Source organism: Osmerus mordax, chromosome 22 (genome assembly GCF_038355195.1).
Source record: "Osmerus mordax isolate fOsmMor3 chromosome 22, fOsmMor3.pri, whole genome shotgun sequence".
In the NCBI taxonomy this organism is placed as follows: Eukaryota; Metazoa; Chordata; class Actinopteri; order Osmeriformes; family Osmeridae; genus Osmerus; species Osmerus mordax.
This window is the reverse complement of record NC_090071.1, coordinates 12,261,899-12,287,423: the sequence shown is the minus strand read 5'-3', so window position 1 is coordinate 12,287,423 and position 25,525 is coordinate 12,261,899. Positions and strand designations below refer to the sequence as shown.

The 25,525-nt window shown below is 46.8% G+C and overlaps 2 protein-coding genes across 2 annotated transcripts; both read left to right on the top strand.

Annotated features, from left to right (window-relative positions):
- Positions 1-2,310: 2,310 nt before the first annotated feature.
- LOC136966321 (uncharacterized) lies at positions 2,311-4,973 on the top strand. Its single transcript, XM_067260799.1, has 7 exons — positions 2,311-2,390; positions 2,472-2,789; positions 2,874-2,924; positions 3,281-3,850; positions 4,019-4,306; positions 4,485-4,672; positions 4,811-4,973. The coding sequence occupies exons 4-7, from the start codon at positions 3,290-3,292 to the stop codon at positions 4,863-4,865; spliced, it is 1,092 nt and encodes a 363-aa protein (XP_067116900.1). The 5' UTR covers positions 2,311-2,390; positions 2,472-2,789; positions 2,874-2,924; positions 3,281-3,289; the 3' UTR covers positions 4,866-4,973.
- Positions 4,974-8,447: 3,474 nt separating this feature from the next.
- Positions 8,448-25,166, top strand: obsl1a (obscurin like cytoskeletal adaptor 1a). The gene is made up of 25 exons (XM_067260494.1): positions 8,448-9,045; positions 10,508-11,817; positions 12,831-13,100; positions 13,715-13,975; positions 14,368-14,676; positions 14,788-15,054; positions 15,201-15,476; positions 16,391-16,505; positions 16,796-16,956; positions 17,239-17,511; positions 17,759-18,034; positions 18,349-18,624; positions 19,307-19,582; positions 19,770-20,045; positions 20,225-20,494; positions 20,679-20,945; positions 21,130-21,399; positions 21,594-21,860; positions 22,015-22,281; positions 22,483-22,595; positions 22,820-22,973; positions 23,197-23,358; positions 23,545-23,649; positions 23,861-24,127; positions 24,297-25,166. Exons 2-25 carry the CDS (start codon positions 10,614-10,616, stop codon positions 24,566-24,568), a joined length of 6,654 nt encoding a protein of 2,217 aa, XP_067116595.1. The 5' UTR covers positions 8,448-9,045; positions 10,508-10,613; the 3' UTR covers positions 24,569-25,166.
- Positions 25,167-25,525: the final 359 nt, after the last annotated feature.

The window sequence follows — 25,525 nt, the reverse complement described above, 5'->3', positions numbered from 1 at the left end:
ACATTAGCCTGTGTTGCCCGGGCAACACATACTACAGTGGTCTATGATGTATCTGTTTTCAATCGTTAAAATAAACATTCCTCACATATACATTTTCGTTGTATGATTTATTCTGACATTAGTAAACGATTTGTTGGTGAAATTACCATTACCTGTGGTTTCAAACCAGTGTAGCTCACTGCAACGCTGTAGCCTACCCGAGACAATAGTGTGAGTAGCTAACAAAAACTCCTCAGCTGTTCAAGTCAAACGGCTACAGAACATGTTCGGCACTCCCCTTACTCAAAAGTCTTTCAATAGTTGAAACAATCTGACTACTAACCTGAACTTCATTGCCACAGCCTAAACTTTGTCAATCTGTTCATGAAAATAATTAATTTCAGCCTAAACCGTACAACGGAACGTTAAATCGAATTCAACCAACGCAATCGCTACCAAGACGAACACAGCAGTAGTCTAGTACTGTACTGTAGTAGTAGAATTTACCGGGGCAGCTTCTCCACACACGGCTATATCGCATTTTGCGTTGTTACTGACAATGATCGCTACCAGTGAGCTTTTTATGAATGAGCGATTTTCCACTAAATAAATGTCAAGCTTATTTACGTCTTTGGGGGCATATTTTCAGTTAGCAGATGGTACTGTTTGAATCGCGATTCTATCTTCTGCCGGTAAAGTCGTAGAATAATCTTCAAAGGGGGTTCTTTATTAATGAATGAATGCAATAGGAGTAGGCTAAATGCCTGAAAATATCACTAGAAGGGACAACTTAAAAGGACGTTTAAGTCATAGAGATTAGGTCCATTTTTACACCGGTCTGCCAAATGTATTCGTTTTGATTCAGCCTGTCAGCTGCCTCTTGCAATGAGAAGACGTCATATTTCATTCTACACTTCACTCGTATTTTGAGTTGTAAATGAGCAGCAAAAAAAAGATGCTTTTAAATCTATGTAATCTTTATAAATAGTATAGCCCGATGCATTTTTATATAAAATATACAGACCCCTGTGCAACCGACGCAAGCAAGCACACCCTACAATTTCCCCAGAAATTGTATACTCTCTAGTTATTTGATGCGTTCTATCTGTATAAAAGTATGTCCGAATGCTACACATGATGTGGCGTAAACGTCACAATGGTGTATATTCATACTTCAATGAAACATTACAGAGCTACATCACATTTCTTCTGAACAGGCAGGCGAATAGTAACTTGAAGACGATTTTAAGCTTTCTCAGAAGATTTTCTCAGGCTCTTCAGACAATGTTGTGCTTGTTGGTGAGTAATTCTTATTTACACATTAATGTTTCCCCTATTTATTGTAATCTTACACAAAACATAATTTTATGCTACATTTAATTCACACTTTCGTTATGCAGTTACCGTAAATATCATGGCTGTACAACTAAGAAAATGTGTCTCAGATAAAAAATTCTAATACATTTAAAGCAAGTTTTGATAATAAATCAATCAATAAAGCTTAATAATTTAATGGCTCTGGTCGGTACCTATACAGACAAGAAAGATGTTGCCAATTTAAAGGACTGCTGGGCTGTATGGATTTCAAAATCAAATCTGTCCTACATGACGGAACGTGTAATGCAGATGGGCCAAGTAACAATTATCGCACATTTATTTTACGGACATACGTTCTGTATAAAAAGTATGTTTGAATGCTCCACATGATTACGTACAAAAACGTCATAATGGTGTATATTCATACTTAAATTAAACATTACACAGCTACATCACATTTCTTCTGAACAGGCAGGTGAATAGCAACTTGAAGACTTGTATTGTAAGCTTTCTCAGAAGGTTTTCTCAGGCTATTCAGACAATTTTGTGCTTTTTGGTGAGTAATTCTTATTTACACATTAATGTTTCCCCTACTTATTGTAATCTTAAACGTAAAACATAGTTTCATTCTCAATTTAATACACACTTTCGTTATGCAGTTACCGTCAATATCATCGCATCAAATACATTTAAAGCAAGTTTTGATACATGGTTTTCTTTTTGTGTTTTGTTATAACTGACCACAGCAATAAAAAGAGACTCAAGACTCAGTCCACAAATGGCCTGTAAATCAAACCTCAACAGCATTGTAGTTACAAAAGTTACAAGTTTTCTCTCTCAATTGCTTCACAGCCAATCATTGTGAGCCGAACATGCCGATACCAAACTCTTCCAGTCAGGTTAGCTCCTCTCAAATAACACGTTCCCATAATCACTGTTATTGGCCATAGCCTAATGCAGTGGTTTTTTAGAGAATTTATTTATGAAAACTAACGATCTATCTGACACAGTTTGATGATCTTGATCACCGTCGTGGGGACAGTGGAAAGAGATCCAAACGGATACTGGTTCGACAAATGGACGGCGCAGAAATGGTAAGAGCCTTATATCAACTTAAATGTAAATGTTTAAACAGCAAACATAAACCTCTCTGAGTGACTGTGTCTCTAATGTAGAAAGTTGACCATGATGGGACAACTATTGAAGAGGTGGAAACGGATTGGAAAAATCGGGATGATCTGTCTCTCCATTCACTCGATGAGGCAGATTTTCTGGTCAGTTGTTTATGCATAGCGATAGGTGAAAGGGATGACACCGAATTGGTAAGATCCTTATTTTACATACACTTAAATGGTTAAATAGCAAACATGGTCAAATACCTCTGAGTGACTGTGTCTCTAATATAGGAAGTGGAACGTGGTGGGAACACTATCCGTCAGACCGAAGATTACGATGACCTCTCTCTCCGTTCAGTCAGCGAGAGAGATTTTCTGGTCAGTTTGTGCATCAAAAGCATCAAGGTACATTACATTTTGAAGATAGACTGTGTGAACAATATGTTTCCATCTGACTCACAGTCTGATGAGGACCGTGACCGCCAGCAGAATCCACTTCCGGATAGAAGCCTGGTATGTGTATGTGTGTGGCAAAAGGTCAATGAATTGTCTTTTTCTCTTAGTGCTGAATCAGCTTTTCCCTCATTTACATTTAGTCATTTAGCAGACGCTCTTATCCAGAGCGACTTACAGTAAGTACAGGGACATTCCCCCGAGGAAAGTAGGGTGAAGTGCCTTGCCCAAGGACACAACTTCATTTGGCAGGGCCGGGAATCAAACTGGCAACCTCCTGATTAATAGCCCAATTCCCTAACTGCTCAGCCATCTGACCCACCTGACCTCCTCCCTCACCATATGGATCTTCATATTTTCACATTTTCCTGTCTGCCCTGTTCCTGCACATTGTACTTTACTCTTGGTCTCCCTAGAATCCTGTTATGGATTACGAAGCCCAGGGCCTTCTTCCTTCCTCTGTGAGAGCCGTGACCAAGCCTTGCATCACTAATGACGTGCACCCCACCATGCTACACGATCAGAAGAGGCGCGACAGGCAGTCCCGTGTCACAAGAGAAAAGGTCATGAAAAGGTTCCAAAAATCCCTGGTTGCCCTGGAACAGGACCTTATGACAACCAAGGAGGAGATCCTGAACACCAACGAGTACTTCAAAGAGATGTCTCGTGTGAAGAGCCAGGGAAAAGGCCTGATGGGTGCGTCTCTGAGAAGACTGGTTTATAACGTCAGAGGGAGAAGGCTCCAGAGGATTCAGGCGCAGAAATATATACGGGTCAGCCAAGATTTCGATGCGCTGATCCAAGAGGTGATGAAGGACTGCAGAGATGACTTCAATCTGACGGGCCTGAAGAACTGGCAGAAAGAGGTTAAGAAGCTACGCATGGCCTGCAGGGCCTGCACTGAGAGGATCCAACCACCCGAGGTGTGTAGTTCCCCACCACAGGTCCAACCCTCTCAGGAAGAAAAGCCCTCCATCCAACGCTTTGTAAGTAATCAGTACAGACGTACTGTACGTATTCGTTTATTCAGCTATTGTTTGATTCAAGGTATGGCATGGCACTGTTTGTTGATTATCATCCTAAAGAGCCATGGAAAGATCCCAGGTCCCACATGCCAAAAGGTGATGTCTTCTCTTGTGACTCTGTCTCCCCAGGATCTATCTGAGACAGAGACCACTCCTGTGGTCCCCTTCACCATTGAGGACGACGCCATGGAATCCCCCCCTCTGACTCCTCCTACTCCCGAGGCCCTCCTCTTCGACCAGCAGGTTCCCCGGGCTTTGACTCCCCTCAACCGTGTCACCGTTGGAGTTGTGACTCCTAGCAGGCCTGAGACTCCGCCTGCTGTGGGGTATTTACCCCCCCCTCGTCTGACACCAATCACCCACTTGAGCGCTGATGTAAAGAGGCTGCTCCAAGGAGGACTGGAAGGGCTCCAACAGGTAGGTCATTATCATCATGGGCAAATATATGATGATATTCACTGTTAAAGCATAAATACATTTAAATTAATTAAATACATTGCGGACTAATGAGGCTGGAAAAGAACCATGATTTCATTGGTTCCATTTTTTTCTCAGCTCAGTGATTCATCCATGTAAGCTTGTGTTCTGCTTTCAGGATGTGACGGAAGAGAAGAAGCCTGGCAAAGGGGAGAGGAAGAACACCGGCAAAGGGGAGAAGACGGCCAAAACACAGTTGTATGTCAAACCACTGCTTGTGTTGGAAGTCAGTAACAAACAGCCAGAGGAATACTCTGAAAACGATGTGAAGGAGGAGAAAAAGAAAAGGAAGAATGTGGGAAAGAGGTGAGGACAGATAGCAGAAAGGCTAAATGGAGGGGGTGGTTGAATGTGGGTAAAGACATCAAGACAGTCATTGTAAGGATGTGAGAATGCGTACTGGTATGGCAGATTACATTTTATGTTTTTTCTTATGATTGACAGGTTTCTCCAGTGGCTGTCGAGCAAACTGATATGCGGCTGTTGTTCAGATGTTTAACAAACATCATGCATGCATACTCATGCTCTTTCTCTCTCTCTGTCTTTCACTACACAGAGATCATGTAGACATACACACATATGACATCATCAGTTACAGTCCACCCTTACACACACATACACACACATTCTCTCTCTCTCTCTCTTTCTCTCTCTCTCTCTCTTTCTCTCTCTCTCTCTCTCTCTCTCTCTCTCTCTCTCTCTCTCTCTCTCTCTCTCTCTCTCTCTCTCTCTCTCTCTCTCTCTCTCTCTCTCTCTCTCTCAAATCACAGATGCTTGACTAAATGTTGTTCTCAATAAAGTTATCATTTTGTGTTTCATTTGGTATTGCTTTTTGATGGTTGCCAGCCTAATAAACTATAGCCGACTATTAATTTGGTCATCTAGCACCGTAATACTGTAAGCCTAAACTAGAGAGGGTACAATATCTGGGGAAATTGTAGGGTGTGCTTGCTTGCGTCGGTTGCACAGGGGTCCATTTTTGGATGACATTTTTACAACTGATATTTCTATATATTTTATATAAAAATGCATACTTATTATTTATAAAGATTAAATAGATTTAAAAGCATTTTTTTTTGCTGCTCATTTACAACTGAAAATACGAGTGAAGTGTAGAATGAAATAGATGTCTTCTCATTTCCCCTGCAAGAGGCAGCCTCATCGTTGAATCAAAACGAATAAATTTGGCAGACCGGTGTAAAAATGGACCTAATCTCTATGACTTAAACGTCATTTTAAGTTTTTCCCTTCTTGTGGTATTTTCAGGCATGTAGCCTACTCATTGCATTCATTCATTAATAAAGAACCCCCTTTTAAGATTATTCTACGACGTTACCCGGCAGTAGAAGATGGAATCGCGATTCAGACAGTCCCATCTGCTAACTGAAAATATGCCCCCCAAAACGTAAATAAGCTTGACATTTATTTAGTGGAAAATCGCTCATTCATAAAAAGCTCACTAGCGATCATTGTCAGGAACAACGCAAAATGCGATATAGCCCTGTGTGGAGAAGCTGCCCCGGTAAATTGTACTACTACGGTACAGTACTAGTAGACTACTGCTGTGTTCGTCTTGGTAGCGATTGCGTTGTTTGAATTGGATTTAACGTTCCGTTGTACGGTTTAGGCTGAAATTAATTATTTTCATGAACAGATTGACAACGTTTAGGCTGTGGCAATGAAGTTCAGGTTAGTATTTAGATAGACTTTTGATTTAAGTAAGGGGAGTGCCGAACATGTTCTGTCGCCGTTTGACTTCCTACAGCTGTGTAGATGTTTTTGTAGTGTCTCGCGTAGGCTACAGCGTTGCAGTGAGCAACACTGGTTTGAAACCACAGGTAATGATAATTTCACCCACAAATCGTTTACTTGTAATGTCATAATAAATCCTACAACGAAAATGTATTTGTGAGGAATGTTTATTTTAAAGATTGAAAACAGATGCATCATAGACCACTGTAGTATGTGTTGCCCGGGCAACAGAGGCTAATGTCATGATGCTAATGCTTCAGTGAAATAGTAGACTACCGTTTCCAAAAGTAGATGTGGGCCTACTTCCTTAATAATATCAGCTAATATTGTACATTACATTTCATAATTGTGTTTCACATCACAAAGTAAAATGAGTAAATAGTTATCACCCTGGCCTCTTTGCTTGTGGCGTTCCTGCAGCTGCCTTGCAGTAAAGCTATAGTTAGCCTAGCTATCCCCCAAGTTAACAGATGTGAAACGAATGTTCTGCTACAGGTAGTCACGCGTGTTTTCGTGATATTAGTGACGTAGTGATGTTAGTAACGTCAGTGACTGTGGCTAGCAAATTAGCCACCGTTAGCTTCACTTTTCACCACAAAAACGCAATTTCTACTTAAACCATGCAATGGAACGTAAATCAAAATACAACCAACGCAATCGCTACCAAGACGAACCTTTTGACACCGCCGTTGTGTATGTAGTCCAAATATTGACTGATCCTTAGGGGGGCGAAAATAAATAATAATAAATAAATAAATATATATGTGAGAGAACAAAGGTTGTGCTCTCGCCGAAGGCTTGAGCACACCCAATAATATATATGTGAGAGAACAAAGGTTGTGCCCTTGCCGAAGGCAAAGCACACCCAATAACCGACTAAATAACAAACAAATAACAACATATTCTTACAGTAATACAAACAAAACATTCAGATTAACAGAAATATCATCATCCTAATAGAACTCAGGATCCTGTAGAACCTAAGACCGGCATCCGTCTGTGACAGCTGTCCCAGCTATCCTCTGATTGAGTGGTCCAGTGTGTGTGTGTCTGTGTGTGTGCGCGCGCGTGTGTGTGAGTGAGTGACAACACCGGATTCAAATGTGTCACCAGGAGACGATCACAGAACATGTTTACCATTCAACTGAATGTTCCTATACCAAGTACAGTTCTATTGTTACCCCTGTAGAGCTTTCTCTTGGTTTTAGGCCAGCAAAGTATTGTAACATCAGCTAGTGTTCAGAGATATGATGAAGCCTGTGTGGGTATTTAGGGGTCCTAGCTAACTCACAAACCCTCCAGAGGCTTTCAATAGTGACGTCAGCCCTGCAGCCACCATTTCCATCAAACACAGGACATGATATCCAGACGCCACAACACAGACACACGCACACACGGAATGTGCCAGAACTTTATAGGCTCAGATGCAGACAACACTCTCATATCTCAGTCCCCTGTAGAGAGAGAGAGAGAGAGAGAGAGAGAGAGAGAGAGAGAGAGAGAGAAAGTGAGCGAGTGAGTGAGTGAGTGAGTGAGTGAGAGATACAGCAGTGAGAACGAGATATCCTTATCTCCCTGGCTGTGTATCAGGAAACACACACACAATAGCATGGTTCCATGAGATGGTTCTTTCCAAGTCCACAGTTATACTTTGAATAGAATAGAATATCTTTATTTGTCATTGCACAAGTACAACAAATTGAGGTAGCCTTGCTTTTGTCTCCTCTCATTTCGCAACATTATTTTGTAACTTTAAAGTAATTTATCAGTACAATTGTCTCACATCTGTAGATAGACTGTAAACTCTGAAGAAGGGAAACTCTGACTTTCAGATAACATCAAATGACTCATGATACATATTAATGACAATGCCTAAAGGGGCAGGTATCCATTGCTTTAACTGACAAGTCAAGTGTATCCCAAGTATTTGTCAGTCTACAGGACTGACCCCAGGTCTGATATACACCACACATATGTATGCTAGAGATCAGCTGGTGTTCCCGGCTCCAGGAGTCACCCTGTGTTTGAGCAGGTGTGGTCTCCTGCTCTTCAGCCTCCAGATCCCCTGGTAAGCTGAGTGATCCGTCACAGAGCTGCTCACCGGACTATCTATAGCCATCATGGAGGGGCTGGTGAATGGAGGGCCCGACTCTATCTCCCTGCCCCCCTCCCCACTTGCCCCCCCCCCCCCCCCCATCCATCAGCAGAGCTGGGGGTATTTTTAGGGGATGGCTGCAGCAGCTGCAAAACCATTTAATGCTCTCTCTCTTTCTTAGTCAGTCCTCTGCCACTCTCTTAGTCATACTTTTTCTGTCTCTCCCTTTATCTCAAGCTCTATGGTATGTCCAGACTTCTCTCTCTCCCTCTCTCTCTCACCCTCTCTTGCTCTCTCCATGACTTGAGGTGGTAGCCCGTCAGAGAAGAAGGAGTCAACGTGGTCACAGTGAGTCTCCATACCTCCAGACTTCTCCCACGCGCTGCCCTGCACACACACACTGAACCAAAGAAGACAAGGAGATTGCGGATTCCCCGTTTTTCACCTCAGCCGTCATCTTGAGACTTCAGAGCCTCCAGGTTGGAAAAAGATTTAGGAGAACTGGACCTGAGAGTTCAGAAAATAAGAACAAGAACCCTGGACTCAGTTCAACTGTGGGACACGACTCAAAGAGACGACACGGATCATACAAGCCAGGATTGGAGGTATCGGAGCTGAATCCAGACCACACAGACGTCAGCCATTTTTAAGGACTCTCAGAAACACTTACTCTGGCAGGGTCAAAGTTCATTGCGATCAAATCAGAGCTGCGGACACAGGGATAATATCCTCTTGAACCCAGGGCGGAAGCTGTAAAGAGCAGTGATTAGCAAACTGGCAAATAAGCCATTGCTGATTAGACTAGATAAATACTTAAATATAACTATTAATGGTAAGTTTACTATGTTTGTTATTACCTTGTGCATTTACGATCCTTTGTGCTTTGTAAATATTACTGGGAGAGAACATTGTAGTCAAACCACTAGTGTTGTCAAATGCTTGAGGTAGAGTTATTAACCTAAACACAATCCAACCAATGCAATTGTCTGTGACATTTAATCAGAAGCACGTGGCTTTGGGGGTGGGAAAGGTTGATTGGTAAAGCATTTGACTGCAGATCAAGTGGTTGCAGGTTCAACTATCCCCTGTACTCTCAGTCACTTTGGACGAAAGCGTCTTCTAAATGAACACATTTCATTACTACTCTGAAGGGAGAATCTATGTGCAAGTCTTCAGTATCACCTCACATGTGTGATGAAATCGGAACGGTCTTGTCTTAAAGGGGAAAGCCCCCGCCACTAGTTACTGGGTCACCCCTTCTTCAGCTACATTTACATTTACATTTAGCAGACGCTCTTATCCAGAGCGACTTACAGTGAATACAGGGACATTCCCCCGAGGCAAGTAGGGTGAAGTGCCTTGCCCAAGGACACAACGTCAGTTGGCATGACCGGGAATCGAACTGGCAACATTCAGATTACTAGCCCGATTCCCTCACCGCTCAGCTACCTGACTCCCTCTAGCTGAGATCTTAGCAACCATACAATGAACATGCACCTTTACAAGCCTCAACCACACAGACATGCACTGCTTTCACAGCTGATAAGCAATGCAACGGGAATGTCAAGAGCTCACTTGGTTTCTGACAGGTCTAACTATGGACATATGCACTCAGACAAAATGAATACGCTAGTTTTCAAAATCCGGTTTCTAAATGTACTGTGTCTAAATGTGGGGCTATGTAATGTTTTCTGTATCGGTCGGCACATTTTATATAGGCTGGACCTGCTCCAGATCTATTTGAGAGTATTAGAAAGTTTGATTGAACTCACACTTTGCACTTTAGGGAGTTCTTCCACAGTTCCATTATACTGGGGAAAGCAAGTGCACCCATACTTCACAGTATGTACTGTATTTAGTACAGATAGTATTTAGTTACTAAAAGTACAGGTACATGTGTTCATATGTTGATTCCCAGTGCTCTGACACAGAGGCCTCAAAGCCTCTGCCATTTTTGGACAGACTATTTTAACAACATAGCCCTAGTGAGCAACAGCACCAGCTGAGAGTTAAGGTTAACAGAGTAAGGCGCCTGTGTGTTCCAAAGTCCGTTCTTTATCCTGACAAAAGAACAAGTGTTTTCAAAGGCCATAGGAATGATACACATCACATCTAGGCTGAGCAGGGTGTTATAATAAGGTTAATTGACCTATACTGTGTTCAAATGTAATATTTCCATTCGTGCACTGATATACTAAAATCATAATAACTGATGAACTGATACAACTGAAATAAACAACAACAACAAAAATGTTACAAATTCTATAGCTAAATCTGTTTTCTTTCTTCATCAGTGCTTCATGAGGTAAAGAGAGTCATTTGGTCCTCGTTCTGCACGCCACCAACCATTTACAGTCAGCTAAATTCCACAGAGAACCAATCAAATCCACCCCGTCCATCATGGACATCTTTGGCGGCGCCCCTCGCGTGCTGGGCTACCCACGTCCTGTGATTGCGAGGCCTGGCACCGATGCCACCTTGAAGTGCCAGATTGGTGGTGACCCTCGTCCAGAGGTGGTGTGGGAGAGAAAAACAGAGGCCATTGTTCCGGAGGGACGTTACAGGATCTCGGAAGAGGGCAAGGCCTACATCCTCACCATCTGTGGCGTGACCCTCCAGGATGCAGGCCAGTACATCTGCAAGGCGAGGAACTGCGTAGGGGAGACGTATGCTGCCGCTACCCTGAAGGTGGAAGGGGAGGTCAGCATGGAGGTCAACGGGCTGCAGCAGGCTAGATTAGAGGACAGGGAACATGGGGGGCAACAGAATGGGCAGGTGTCACAGCCAAACGGCACATTCGAGGGGCAACAGAATGGGGAGGTAGAGAGGCGAGACAGAGACGGAGAGGCGAGGGAACAACAGGAAGAGACGGTTGAACCGTCGGAGGACAAACCTCGCTTCCTGATAAAGCCCCTGTCTCTCCGCGTGGACCGCGGTGAGGACGCTGCCTTCTCCTGCAAGCTCTGGGGCACGCCGTCCCCCGAGGTCTTCTGGGAGAAGGACGGCAAGAAGCTCGGCGACATCTTCGAGAGCTCCCACTTCAGCGCGACCGGATGCCAGGAGGGCGGCTGGTGCCAGCTGAAGATCTACCGCACTCGCATGCCCGACGGCGGCGTTTACACCTGCAGGGCAATGAACCGCCACGGGGAGGCACTCGCGGGAGCCGTCCTGCTCGTCCAGCCCATCCCGGAACGAGAGGAAGGTGGGGCGACGCCATTACCGTCGAACGGCTACTCCAATGGACATCCCTCACCACGCGCCAGCGGAGAAGGGAGGCAGCGGAGCGGACGGCACGGATCGTCACGCTGCTACCCCGAGGAACAGCCCCACCTGAACTCGTCCAAAGTGAAAAAGTTTGCGGTATCCGAAGGGAAGCACGCCAAGTTCCGGTGCTTGGTGACAGGGAAGCCCAAGCCTGAGATTGTGTGGAAGAAGGATGGGCTGCCCCTAGAGGCTGGGAGGCGGCATCTCATCTTCGAGGACAGAGAGGGCTACTACACTCTGAAGGTTCTGTACTGCAAGCAGCAGGACACAGGACTGTATGTGTGCGCTGCCTCCAATGCCCTGGGAAACACACTGAGCGCTGTTCACCTCACTGTTAAAGGTAGGCCAGTGCCTTGGCACGACAGTATGGAACTGGTTTATTTCAGCCCGTCTCTCTTTCTCCATTCTCCCTTCTCTCATCCCTCATCTGTCTCTCCAGTGCTCCATCTATCTTTCTTTCCCCTACACCCTGCCCATCTCTCTTCACATCTCTTTCTACTGTAACTCCTTTTACTCTCTCCCTCCACCTCTCTTTCTTCTTCCATGAGAAGCAGCCTTATATGATCAGCTGTTAATATCCTGGTTAATTGCACTTTATACATTTTGTAAATAAGCTGTATTATCCTCATAATGGGTAATCATTTTGTGCTGATCCTATCACAATACACACATAATCCTACAGTTATTCAGCTGTCCCTGTCTATTACATGTCCTCTGTGGTGTAAGTTTGTATGTGCACATCTAATGGGGACTCTCCACAACAGAACAGTTGCTATAGTGATCCATACAGTGATGAAATGCATCACTATGAAATGCATCCTGGGAGAAACAGGAGTGACAGGTCCAATGGTTACATGTCTCTTCTTACCATCTGTTAATGGGGTGACGGATGATCTATGATGTCACTTGTTTACAACCTCCATCATCCTGTAGTGTTAAACGTTCTCCTATTCCTCTAGAATCCCCGGGCCCCCGCGCCCCTTCCCCTGCCGCCCCCCACCCCTCTTTCCTCAGCCTTACCCTGCCTCCCCACCTCCCCCCGGCCTTCCCTAGCCTTTCCAGACTCCCCACGCGAATCCCCCGGCCAATCTCCTTCTTCCATGCTTGCATGAGTCTCTATATTTAGCACTTGAACCAACACAAAGGTATGAGGCTTCTGTGTGTGAAAGTTTCTGTTCATTTATAACTGAGTAACCCCTGCCCACTGGTACTACCTTGAGTTCCCAAAAAATTACACCTTCCTGAATACCACGGCGCTGTCTTGATGGATGAGAACACGCAGCATGCCCTCTCGATGTGCTTGTAAAGCTCATGTCATCGCAACTTCCTCCCGTTACTTCCTTTGCGACCTAGGCCCTCCGGTGCGGTTCAAACGCCCGCTGAAAGACGTGGAGGTGGTCGAGAGGGACGTGGCGGTCCTGGAGTGCGAAGTTCCGGAAGAGTCCATCCCTGCGGCCTGGTACCTGGAGGATCAACGTCTGCAGCCCAGCAGCAAGTACGGGATGGAGCAGAGGGGAACCAAACGCTGGCTCACTATCAGCGACGTGGGAGCGGATGACGACGGGGTCTACCTTTGTGAGATGCCCGATGGGGGCAAAAGCATTGCAGAGCTGACTGTCAAAGGTGGGTGCTCTGGATGTTATTGTCATGAATCTTCTTCCAATGACTAAACATAGACTTGGCAGGGACCTTGTTTTATTCGCTTGCATGTCAATAAGCATACTCCCAGCCGCAGCTGAGCACATCCATTCAAAATCCCCAAATATTTCAGCAGTATCACAACATATTCCAAAGATCATTGACACGTAAACTCACTCTATAAATAAAAAAATTATACACATCTGCTTTGTAGTTTTTGCATTACACAGCAGGTGTCACAACATAATCTGTGACTGCACACTACATGTTGTCATGCGGAAATTATGACAGAAATATTTATTTGACCTTTATTTATCCAGGTAAAATCAATTGAGAACCAATTCTCATTTACAATGATGACCTGTCCAGGAGGCAGAAGCACGGTCCACACAAGTAACACAAAATATAGCCACAGCTTGAGCAAAGGGACTAGAACGTTGCATTCAAATACAGTTTTTTTCTCTCAAAACCTTTTGCGCTTCACAAATATTCATTTTTGAATGACATACATACCGTTTTTTTCTGGTACATAATCTCTCTCCTTTCTACTCAACCTTATTTTTCTCCCTTTCCTCCTTCTCCGTCTTCTCCTCCTCCAGGCACGATAGTGCGTAAGCTCCCCCGTAAGCTGGAGGTCCTGGAGGGGGAGAACGCTGTCTTCTGCGTGGAGGTACAGGAAGAGGAAATGGAGGTCTACTGGTACAAAGATGGGCTGCAGCTGCGAGAATCCCAACAGATCATCCTCAAGTCTTTTGGCAAAACCCACATCCTGGTCTTTGTCAACGTGGCCTATCAGGACACAGGGGTGGTGACCTTTGTGGCGGGAAGGTCGAAGACCATGTGCAGGCTGAAGGTCAAAGGTGGGAACTCAACTAGCACTACTGGCTAGTCTGGTGGACTTTATTATTGAGATAATGTGTGCTGCCTTTTGTTGTTGAGATGACCAATAATCATCACTATATCGACATATTCTTTACAGAACTGTAAATGTGTAGAGCGTCTGCTAAATGACTACATGTCAATGTCAACTTTATCCCTCTTTTCTTCTTTTCTTTCACTTCACCTCCTTCCCGTCCATCTTGCCCTCTTTTCCTTCCCCATCTTCCACTCCTTATCCATCCTCTTCCCTCCCTTTCAATCCATTCCAATCTCTCCTCCTTGTCTATCATCCCGAAACCTTTCTTTCATTCCTCCATTCCTTCCTCTGGCTACATTCCCTGATCTTCCGCTCCTCCTCTTCTACCTCCGCAAGCTGCCAAACACAGCCCCCCCGCCTGTCCTGTGGGGGCCCAGATGGACGTGGACCGTCCCAACTGTGCTTTCCTGTCCTGGGCCCCCGCCTCCACTTCCTCCCAGGCCACCACGCGCTCCATCTACGTGGTGGAGAGGCAGGAGGTGGGTTCCCAGGAGTGGCAGAAGGGTGTGACCACGGACGTAGACACCTCGGTGGAGATCATGGGAGACAGCGTGCCCTACGAGGGCGACTTCCGCTTCCGGGTCTGCTGCGTCAACAAGTATGGCCGCAGCGGACATGTCGAGTTCCCCAAGTTCGTCCATCTGGGTGAGCGTTTGTTTGTTTTCTTTTAAAGCCTTATAGTTGTCCGCGCCGTAGAAGAGAACACCCGTTTAATTCCCTGATTGGCGCGTGTCATTCTGTTAACTCCTCCTTCAGTCCCAGGACCCAAGATCCGCTCCCCTCTGCAGGAGTGTGACGTGCTGGAGGGGGGTGACGCGTCTTTCTCCCTGGAGCTGTCTGCCTCCATGACAGGCACCTGGTTCCTCAACTCCACCCAGCTGCACAAAAGCGAGCGGTTCTCCATTTGCCAGAACCAGACTCAGCACTCACTGGTTATCCACGGAGCCAGGATCAGTGACCACACTGCCGAGGTCACCTTCATCGCCAACGGAGTTCGAGACTCTGCAGTCCTCAAGGTCCAAGGTAGGTGGAATACACACACACATACACACCAGCACATGCACACACATACATACACACAGCCACAAGCACATGTTGTCTTGAACTTTTGTTAAACAAAAAAGTACTCAAATTCGGATACAATCTTCCCTCTGTCTGTTCACTTGTAGCTGCTGTGGTCAAGTTTAATCCCCTGTCAGAGATGGACAGCAACAAGCGCATGGAGACAGGAGACCCTGTGGTACTGTACTGCGAGGTGTCCCATCCCTCTGCCAGGGTCTGCTGGTACAAGGACGGGGTGGAGCTTCAGATGATGGACGGTTTGTCCATCCAATCAGAGGGCAACATGAGGAGGATTGTCATCCAATCGGCCGAGTCTACCGACTCTGGAGTCTATACCTGTGAGACCATGGGTGATGTCGTCAAATTCAACGTCAAAGTGGATGGTGAGTTACAGGGTGTGTAACTGCATACATGTAGCTGCCAACATATTGTATGAATGTAGCCCTCACAGTCAACAGACCCTACCTATCACCAGCTAACAAGTCATCTCACACCATCTCTCACATTAACCAATCCAAAACGGCTGTAGTGGCGCCAGTCAGATTCTGTGTCGTCCCTGAAGAGGAGAGGAGGCGGAGCATGAGGACAGGTGAGGCGGTGGAGCTGCACTCTGACCTATCCGATCCCAGCGCTCAGGTGTACTGGTACAAGGACGGAGAGCAGATCTTCAACCAACCAGGGATCGACTTACTGGAGGAAGGCCTCAGGAGGACACTGATCATCCAATCAGCTGACTTCTCTCATTCTGGCGTGTACACGTGTCAGAGCATTGATGATGTTACTGCGTTTCAGGTGGAGGTCCAAGGTGATTGCTTGACGGAGGAGGAAGAATGATGATAACAAATGTCTAATCGTTTCATGGTTCACTAATTTAGCTGGATTTAATGTTGTTGGGAATGTCACAATTTACTCTTAATGCTTCTCTAAATGAATAACATAACTCTTATTTTCTCTCTCTCTCCTTTTTGTTGGTCCTCACTTACCTTCTTCTTATGGTTGATGAATATACTGTACTGCTTTAAATCCGATTCTACTGTACTGATTTCGTTATTATACTGTGTCTCTAAAAGCATGTAGCATTTCATTTCATCTGTTTAATGCTCATTCTTATTTCTCCTAACAACAGCATAACCCACCATAGACTATTCAACCAACCAGTGTCTAACTATTACTGTACCTGACCTTCTCTTCCTCCCCTCTTCTCTCTCGACCCCCTCTCTTCATCTCTCTCCTCCTCTCACTTCCTTCCTCCCTTTACCATTCTCCCTTTTCCTGAAACCCACCCCCTCCTTCACAGGGCCCCCAGTCACGTTCAGTGCCATCCCAGAGAATGACCTCCATAAGAGTGCCATGGAGCTGGACCCTGTGGTGCTTCACTGTGAGGTCTCCAGAGAAGATGCCACGACCCTCTGGTGTGATAAAGACTAAATAAAGCGCTTCTAGGGTTTTTTTAAGCATTTAGTGGGTGGGTGTTGATTTACTCTACCAACGAATCACCTTAAAGTCTTTCCTTCTTGGAGTCACCCAAACTAAAAAATACAATTGTTACAGGACTGCATGTGCTTTACACATGCTGCGTTTGGACTCCTGGGGCTACTTAAGTGGTTTTATCACGACTATGGATGACTAAAATCCAGTTGCACCTAAAGCTGACTTGACTGCTGTTTCATCAGTCTCCTTGTGCTTCGCTAACCCCACCCAGGTACAAGGACGGCAGGGAGGTGCAGCCCAGTGAAAATGTCACCCTGCAGGCTGAGGGCACCATGAGGAGGCTGATCCTCCGCTCTGCCGAGGCCTCAGATGCAGGCAGCTACACCTGCCAGGCTGGCGACAGCAGCATGACCTTTACCGTCCATGTTAAAGGTAGTGTGGGCTGGGGGGGAATTCTGAGCAAAACCGGACACTTTTCTCGAAAAACCCACTCCTCTCTTTTAATATTGATGCTGCTTAAAAAACGATCGCCTCCGAGTGTTTTTAACCATCAACTCATTCCTTCGCCCCATGATTTGTTTTTATACCTTGTCATTGGGAGGTCTTTATGCCATACATTGTTCTCATCTTTATGTGTTTGATGTGACATGTTGTGACATTAATCATCCACAGTGGCATGTTGTGAGATTAATAACTGTTTCTCTACTCTGTCAGAACCACCGGTGATGATCGTGGAGCCCAAGGAGGACGTAGTGATGGAGCGCCACCTCTCTGAAGAGATCGTTCTGCAGTGTGAGCTGTCACGATCCAACGGCCAAGTGCGCTGGTTCAAGGACGGCCTGATAGTGGTGGAGGACGACAACGTGAGGCTGACGTCCGAGGGGCCGTACCGGAGGTTGACCGTAGCTAGCGCGGTGGCAAAAGATTCCGGAGAGTACGTCTGTGACACGGATGGAGACTCTGTGTTCTTCCAACTCACCGTCTCAGGTAGGAACGAAGGGATGGGAGGAAGGACGGAGGAGGGATGAATAGATGGAGGGATGGAGGGATGAATTGAAGGAGGTAAGGAGGGAGGACAGATGAATGGATGTGTGGAGGGATGGATTGACGGATGGGATATAATGGATGAAGGGACAGATTCAATTATGAATGGGTAAGGATGTTTGGTTCTGGAAGCTGTTTTCCAATTATTTTTTGTTACAAGAAATTCTAATGACACCCTCTCTCTTCAAAGAACCTTTAGTTCGGATTGTCTACCCCAGTGAGTCGGAGTTGGAGTTGACACATCGGGCTCCGGAGAGGCTGGAGCTGAGCTGTGAGATCTCTCAGGCCGATGCCCAGGTACGGTGGTACCGTGATGGACTGGAGGTGGAGGAGAGCCCTCTGCTGGTCCTGGAGGTGCTGGGAGCTTGCAGGAAGCTGGTCATTCCCAGAACCAGTGTGGACCACACAGGAGAGTATGTGTGTGATACAGAGGATGATTCTGTCACCTTCCTGGTGACTATCACAGGTATTTATAGTACTCTATGTTGCAAATATTTTATATATAAATGATTTCCTGTTCTTATACTGTTAGTAAAATATATACAGTATACACTATCTTTATATGTAGACAGGTTACACACCATACAGTCTATTTAATTGAATTTAATAAAGACGATCACAGGAAAACATGATAGTTAGGAACAGACATCGGAATCATACCATATTGTGTGGGCTGTATTGCTTAAGTGTGCCAAGTATAAGAACTTATGGTATGTGTATATATACGGAAGGCTTTTGAGGTGTGGACAAATACATGAATTCTTCTTCTTTCTTCTGCAGAGCCTCCAGTGAAACTGGCCAGACCTGAGAGACTTTCGGATGTGATGGAATGTTTCTCTGGTGCCCCCCTGGTCCTGGAGGTAGAGGTGTCACGCCCCAGTGCCAAGGTCATGTGGAGAAAGAATGGAGGAGAGGTGGATGAGAGCGGCCATGTCACCATCAGTGAGGACGGACTCCTCCGCCGGCTCACCATCCAACACCCCACACCAGGGGATTCTGGGAAATACACATGTGACGCCATGGACGACACCATCGATTTCCAGGTCAACGTCTCAGGTGAGAGGTCATGAAACCAATTATGGGTGATAGTCACTTGATGAAACAGATTGATTAATCGATTGAGTGATTGATTTTGTAGCTGTTTATCATATTTATTCACTACTTACTAACCGAGAGTGAGGTCATGCCGGGAAATATCAAACTGAGGCTTCAATGTTTGATACGGCAAAGCCGAAGTTTGATATTTCCCGGCATGACCGAACGGTCGAGGTTAGTAAGTTGTTCATTTAAAACATCTTTTCAATTAAAACATGTCGTTTTGTTCAGCTCTCAAGTCTTCTCACGGTGTGTTTCAGATGTTGCCTAGCAACCAATCTTAAATCTGAGCAACCAAACCTAGCAATCTGCCTAGCGCTTGTCGTTTTTCTCTCTGTGTTCACACTTTTCTGCTCTTTTAGAAAGTTAATCATTTTTGCGTCGCTGTTGATGTCTTCATTGTCATCTGGATAGTAAAACTCCTCGATATCGCTCATTTTGAAGATGACGTCAGACGGCAATAAGTATTCGTATCAGACCGCAGATGACGTCAGAGGGCAATAAGTATCCGTATCAGACCGCAGACCGGCGAGGAGGTCAATACGCGGCTGGCATGACTACCCATTAGCCAATCAGAACGCTCGTACTGTCGTTGCCATATAATAAAGTTTCGTAACACTTTATTTCCAACGTCTTCCACCAGAGGCTCCTGTCAAAATTTTGAGGAAATCTGAGGTGAAGAGGGAGCAGAGATCTCGGGTCTCTGACGACATTGTGCTGGAATGCGAGCTCTCCCGTTCCAATGCTAACGCCAGCTGGTTCAAAGATGGCCGTCGGCTGGAAGGCGACGAGCGTTTCTGCGAGGAGGAGGAAGGCGCTTTCCGATCGCTGGTCATCCTCAACGCAGAGCTCAGTGACTCTGGGGAGTACCTCCTGGATGCTGGAGACGACAGTATCAGCTTCCAGGTCACCGTAGAAGGTAAGGAAGAAGACATCGACCAATCACAATAAAACTGTCAAATACACTGGATATTTGACTGGATTTTTGTCTCCTCCTTCTCCTTCTCCTCTTCTACTCCGTTTTTTCTCCTCTCTTGCATTCTCCTTCTCCTCTTCTTGCTTCTCCTCCTATGCTCCTCCTCCTCCTCCTCGTCTTCCTGCTCCAGAACCTCCTGTGGAGATCCTTGGGAACTCGGGGGATCAGGATTACCAGGAGATGGTCGCCGGGGACGACCTCATCCTGGCATGCGAGGTGTCCCGCGCCAATGCTCCCGTCCAGTGGTTCTGCAACGAGCGCCTGCTTGTCAGCGACCAGCGGACCTACATCGAGAGCTACGGCACCCTGAGGAAACTGATCCTGTCTGACATACAGCCCGGGGACTCTGGGAAGTACATGTGTGACGCCATCGATGATAAGATGGTGATCGTCGTTAAGGTCCTAGGTAAGGAATGTGGCGGTGTTGCTGATGTTGATCCAGTTTCAATGAGCGGTTGAGGAAACTGGATGTGAGACATATCTCACTGTGGGTGTTGATGAAATGATATTGTCCTTCCCTCTCTCTGCACTCGCCCCCTCACAATGCTCCACTCTCTCCTCCCTTCCCTTGCCCCCACACCCCAGAACCCCCTGTCACCTTTCTGAACAAAGAGGAAGTCAACATAGTCACAGGCTACGAGGCGGAGAGCATAACTCTGATGGGCGTGGTCTCCAAGGAGAGAGCAGTGGTGCGTTGGCTCCATGATTGGTCGCCCGTGGTGGGCGACCGGTTCAAGACCAGCGTGGACAACCACCAACGCTTCCTGACCATTGAGCCTCTCAGGCGATCTGACGCTGGCGACTACACCTGCGATGCCAACACAGATGAGATGCACTTCACCTTACTGGTCAAAGGTCAGTATTATCCTTACGCATTGTCTAGACACATATGTTCTAAGAGTATCCTGACACATTATCCTGAAACAGTATCCTGACACATTATCTGATACATTTTCCTGACATATTATCCTGAGACAGTATCTGAAAACATTATTGTAACACATGACCTGCCTGCTTCTCTGTCCATCTGCCCACCCAGAGATGAGGGTACGCTTTGCCCAGCCCCTCAAGGACACACTGGCTCACGCAGACAGCATGGTCACCCTGCGCTGCGAGGTGACCAAGCCTAAGGCCGACGTCCAGTGGCTGAAGGATGGTGTGGAGGTGGTGCCCAGCCGCAGGTTCACCATCCGGGCCGACGGTGTGGAGCGCAGCCTGACCATCCACCGGCTGACCAGAGAGGACACTGGGGAGTTTGCCTGCGAGTCTAAAGATGACCGCACCGCCTGCGCACTCCGAGTGGAGAGTAAGCACTCCTGGTGTTATTACAAGGGTTCTTTAGGGTGGGATTAGAGTTAAAGGGTCGGATTGGAGTGGCTGCTGGGTTAAGGATTAAGATATATCATGAAGAATTACTGATTTAGTAAGGGACAAGATTTATATTGCAACGCAAACTCCTTCTCAAACCCCCCCCCCCACCCCCCCCCCAGTGCCTCGTGTGGTCGAGTTTGTCACAGAGCTCCACAACACCACAGTGCTGGAAGGGGAGGATGCCGTCTTCAAGTGCGTGGTCTCCCCCGAGGATGTGGCCTTGGTCTGGCACATGGACAACGAGCCCATCGTCCTGGGAGAACGTTTCCAGGCCTCCAGTAATGGCCTGTGCCACACGCTGCTGATAAAGAAGTGCCAGATGCTGGACTGCTCCAAGATAACTGCAGAGGCTGAGCAAGTGGTGTCCAAGGCCTCCCTTAAAGTCCAGGGTAAGAGGAGGTGGGGGCGGGGCTGGGGGTGGGGGGGTGCATAAGAGTGAGGGAGGTGAGGGAAGCCGGGGAGGTAGTGTCCTAGCAATGGGGGGTGTGATGAGAGAGGGGTAAGAGGTTGTGTCGGAGAGATCTCACGTCCTTCCTCCTCACCCCTCCACATCCCTTCTCTTTCCCGTGATATGCCCCTCTAGAGGCCCAGGTGGTGTTCACCAGGAAGATGGAGGCCATAATGGCGGAGGAGTACGGAGAGGCCACCATGGAGACGGAGGTCAGCCTGGAGAGCGGGGAGGTCCAGTGGATGAGGCAGGGCGTGGTCATCCAGGCAGGGCCCCGCCACACGCTGGGCCAGAGCGGATGCCGACGGAGCCTGACCATACGCAACCTCACCCTCTCCGACCGCGGCACCTACCGCTGTGAGACGCTGCACGACCGCACGCAGGTCAAACTCAACGTGGAGCGTAAGCGGTCCGCCGGAGTGGAACTCGATGCGACGGATACACACACACACCAAACACACACGTACACCTAAACTGACAGCAACCCTTTGCCCGCACTCACACACGCATCACACATCTTTTCACCAGGCCCTCCTCTCTCCCTCCTTTCCTGTAGCTCGTAAGATCAGTATCCGGAAGGCTCTGAGTGACACAGACACGTTTGAGCGTGAGACGGCCTCCTTTGAGGTGGAGCTCTCCCACACTGACGTGGAGGGGGTATGGCAAAAAGACGGCATTCGGGTCAAACCCAACAACCAATGGCGTGTGAGCACCAATGGGCGTGTCCACGGGCTCACCCTATCAGGTCTGACGCTGGAGGACACAGGCACCATCGTCTTCTCAGCAGAGGGCCTGCGAACCTCCGCCAGACTCAATGTGAAAGGTACGTGTATGGGTGTGTGTGTATCGGTATGTGGGTGTGAGCATTGGTGTGCATGTGTACGGGTGTGAGACTTTGTGTTCCAAGTGTCTGCTGAAAGGGGAGCGTGTGTTCAACGGGCTGACGTTCTCAGCGAATGACTGAATGATTGTTCACTCGTGTGTTTGTGTTTGTGTGTGTGTGGGTGTGTTTGCCATGTCTCAGAGACCCCAGTGATGCTTCTGAAGAAGCTATCAGACGTCTGTCTGGAGGAGGGGGCTCCTGCCACTCTGGAGTGTGAGTTCTCCAGACAGAACGTAGACGCCAAGTGGTTCAAGGTAACTGTGCCACTCGCTCCGTCACACAACATGATACACGCAGGCATAGATTTAAATCATGTTAGCCATGATGAGCCGAGAATGGACATGTGCTTGATCAGCGGACTGTGATCAGTTCCCCGATAATCTCTGTGTAAAAGATGAAACGAATCGAGGGAGTGCTTTTCACGTCTGTCTGCCTCTTCCTGTCCATCCATCCATTCGTCCGTCCGTTCATCTTCCAGAACGGGGCAGAGCTGAAGCCAGGCAAGAGCCATCGCATCTACTCCATGGGCAGGAAGCGCTTCTGCCAGATTCTTCAGTGTTGCCGCGCCGACGCGGGGACCTACACGTGTGACATAGGAGACATGACTACTTCCTGTAACCTGGAGGTGAATGGTATGACCTTTGCCTCCGCACGTCCCACGTCATGCACTTCACGTTTCGTCTATGGGTTCATGTGGATGACCATCTGTCTCATGACTAAAGATATATTCACATTGGCTTCACCTTCAGGTTCGACAGCCCTCCCAACCAAATGGGCTTGACTTCCTTGAAACACCCCCCGAAAAGGCTCATCCTCCCCTGATCTCTTTGACCTTTGACCTCCCGTCTTCCACAGAGCGCCAGCTGGAGATCCTGCAGGATCTGGAGGATCTGTACGTCCAGGAAGACCAGAATGCCGTCTTCATGTGTGAGGTCTCCGTGGAAGACGTCCCAGGCGACTGGTACAAGGGCGGGCACAAGATTCGACCCTCCAGCTCCATCAAGACACGAACAGAGGGTGAGCACAACACTGCAAATACTCATCTGTCTGTGCGATTGATTGGCTCGGTCGGCCCGTAAGTGAATCGGTTCGTCAGTTTGCCACCAGTCGTTCTGTCATTTTTACTCTTGTTCATGCATTCAATCAGGAAGCTTTTTTCTGTTCTCAACTCAGAATAAGACACAATTGTGTCCCTCTCCATAGGCACCAAGCACTTCCTGTTGATGTGTAACGTCAAAGCAGAGGATTCTGGGGAGATCCGCTTTGTGGCCAAACAGATTGAATCCATTGCCTACCTGGAGGTTGAAGGTGAGTTGGTCTTGTGTCATCTTTGCACTTTTGGCTACCTGGCAGGCCTCTTCACTTTTTGGCAACCTGATGGCAACCTTGTTTTAAACTGGATGTAAATCCTTACAGCCTCATCCAAGGTCAACCTTATGTTGACCTGATACCAACCTCAACCTTTTTTTTTTTTTTTTTACTTTCTTTATACAAATCTGATGGGTTTTGTCTCTTCCAGAGCTCCCTGTTTCGATCGTAAAGCCCCTCCGTGACCGCACGGCTCTGGAGAAGCACCGGGTCATTCTGGAATGTACCGTCTCCACGCCGCACTGCGAGGTCACATGGTACAAGGGCGGTGAGGAGCTGGGCGGCTCGGATAGGCTGGAACTGGTGTCAGAAGACTGCTATCACAAGCTGGTCATCCAACAGGTGGCGGTAGAGGACGAGGGCATGTACAGCATCAGGGTGGGAGAACACACGAGTAAAGCCAAGCTGATGGTGGAAGGTAGGAAAAGGGGATACTTGGCGTTTTGTTACATTTTGGGGGGGTTGTTCTATACCTTTATTTGGGTTGCCTCTTTTTTTATCCTTTACCCTCTCCTCTTCATCCCTCCACCTCCCCATCCCTCCGCCTCATCCCTTCCTCCCTCCTCTCCTCTCCTCTCCCCTCACAGCCCAGGCCCTGTTGATGGTGCGGGACCTGGAGGATGTGAGTGTGACCGCCCCGGCCCCGGCCTGTTTCCAGTGTGAGGTCTCCGTGGCTATCAGCAGGGCCCCCGTTTGGACCCTGAACGGTGTCACGCTCCAGCCAGGCCCCTCTGTCCGTCTGGACAACCTAGGAACCGTCCATAAACTCACCCTGAAGGAAACCAGCGTAGACATGAACGGGCCAGTGAAGTTTACCACAGGGAAGGCAAAAAGCTGTGCCACTCTCACAGTGAATTAGAGGATGCTGGATGATGTCCAAGCTCTTATAATACCTCCTTATTCTCTCTTGGTGAAATCACGGATCTAACATGGCAGGATTGGTGCCATTTATGTATCGGACATATTTTTCTACTATCCTGTCATGTTAAATCTAAAATGACTTGAAAGAGGGAAGGAAGGAAAGATGACATTCTGAGGAGATTGATGAACAAGACTAGTGCAAGTGGAGAACAGGGGAGGTAGAGAGTAAGCAGGGAGGGAAGGAAGGAAAGACTGTAGGAAAAGTTTGTATTAAGGAGAGTGAACGACTGTGTGTATGGGAAGAGAAACCGACTTTTGGTTACATATATTTATTAATGAAATATATGTTCAAGAAAAAAAGAAATGATCACCAATAATGCAAAATGAATGAGAGTGTTGAATTATTGAATATGATGCAATCATGTCATATAAAAAGATTTTTCTATAGAGCCCTTTTGTAATATTTGTTTTCAGGAATCGTGGTGCAGCGATTACTGACTAGCTTGAATGGAGGGTTATTCCCACCTTCAGTGAATTTGCAACTGACACTTGAAACCATGGGGCTTTTCATAATTAAATTGAATTGTATAGTTTCATAGTGTCTCATTTTTTTTATTGGTTGTGTGTAGTGGAAGTTAAACACAAGACCACTTCAACTGGTCATTTAATTACGTATCATTTATGGAAAATGTCATTATTACATACAAGTTCACAATTTGGTATGATAAGACTTGCCACAAACTAAATTACAGCTATTTCAATTGATAAGTAACATGAATGATCCATATATTAAAGTAATTTGTTTGCTTTATTACTGTGCAAAACAAAATATACATATCTGTATATATATGCATATATTACTGGATGTGCATAAATATGAAACAAAGGTTTAAAAGGCAAACGATTTCCAATGGCGATGGAACGCTAATTTCCAATTCATTAAGAGAATGATTAG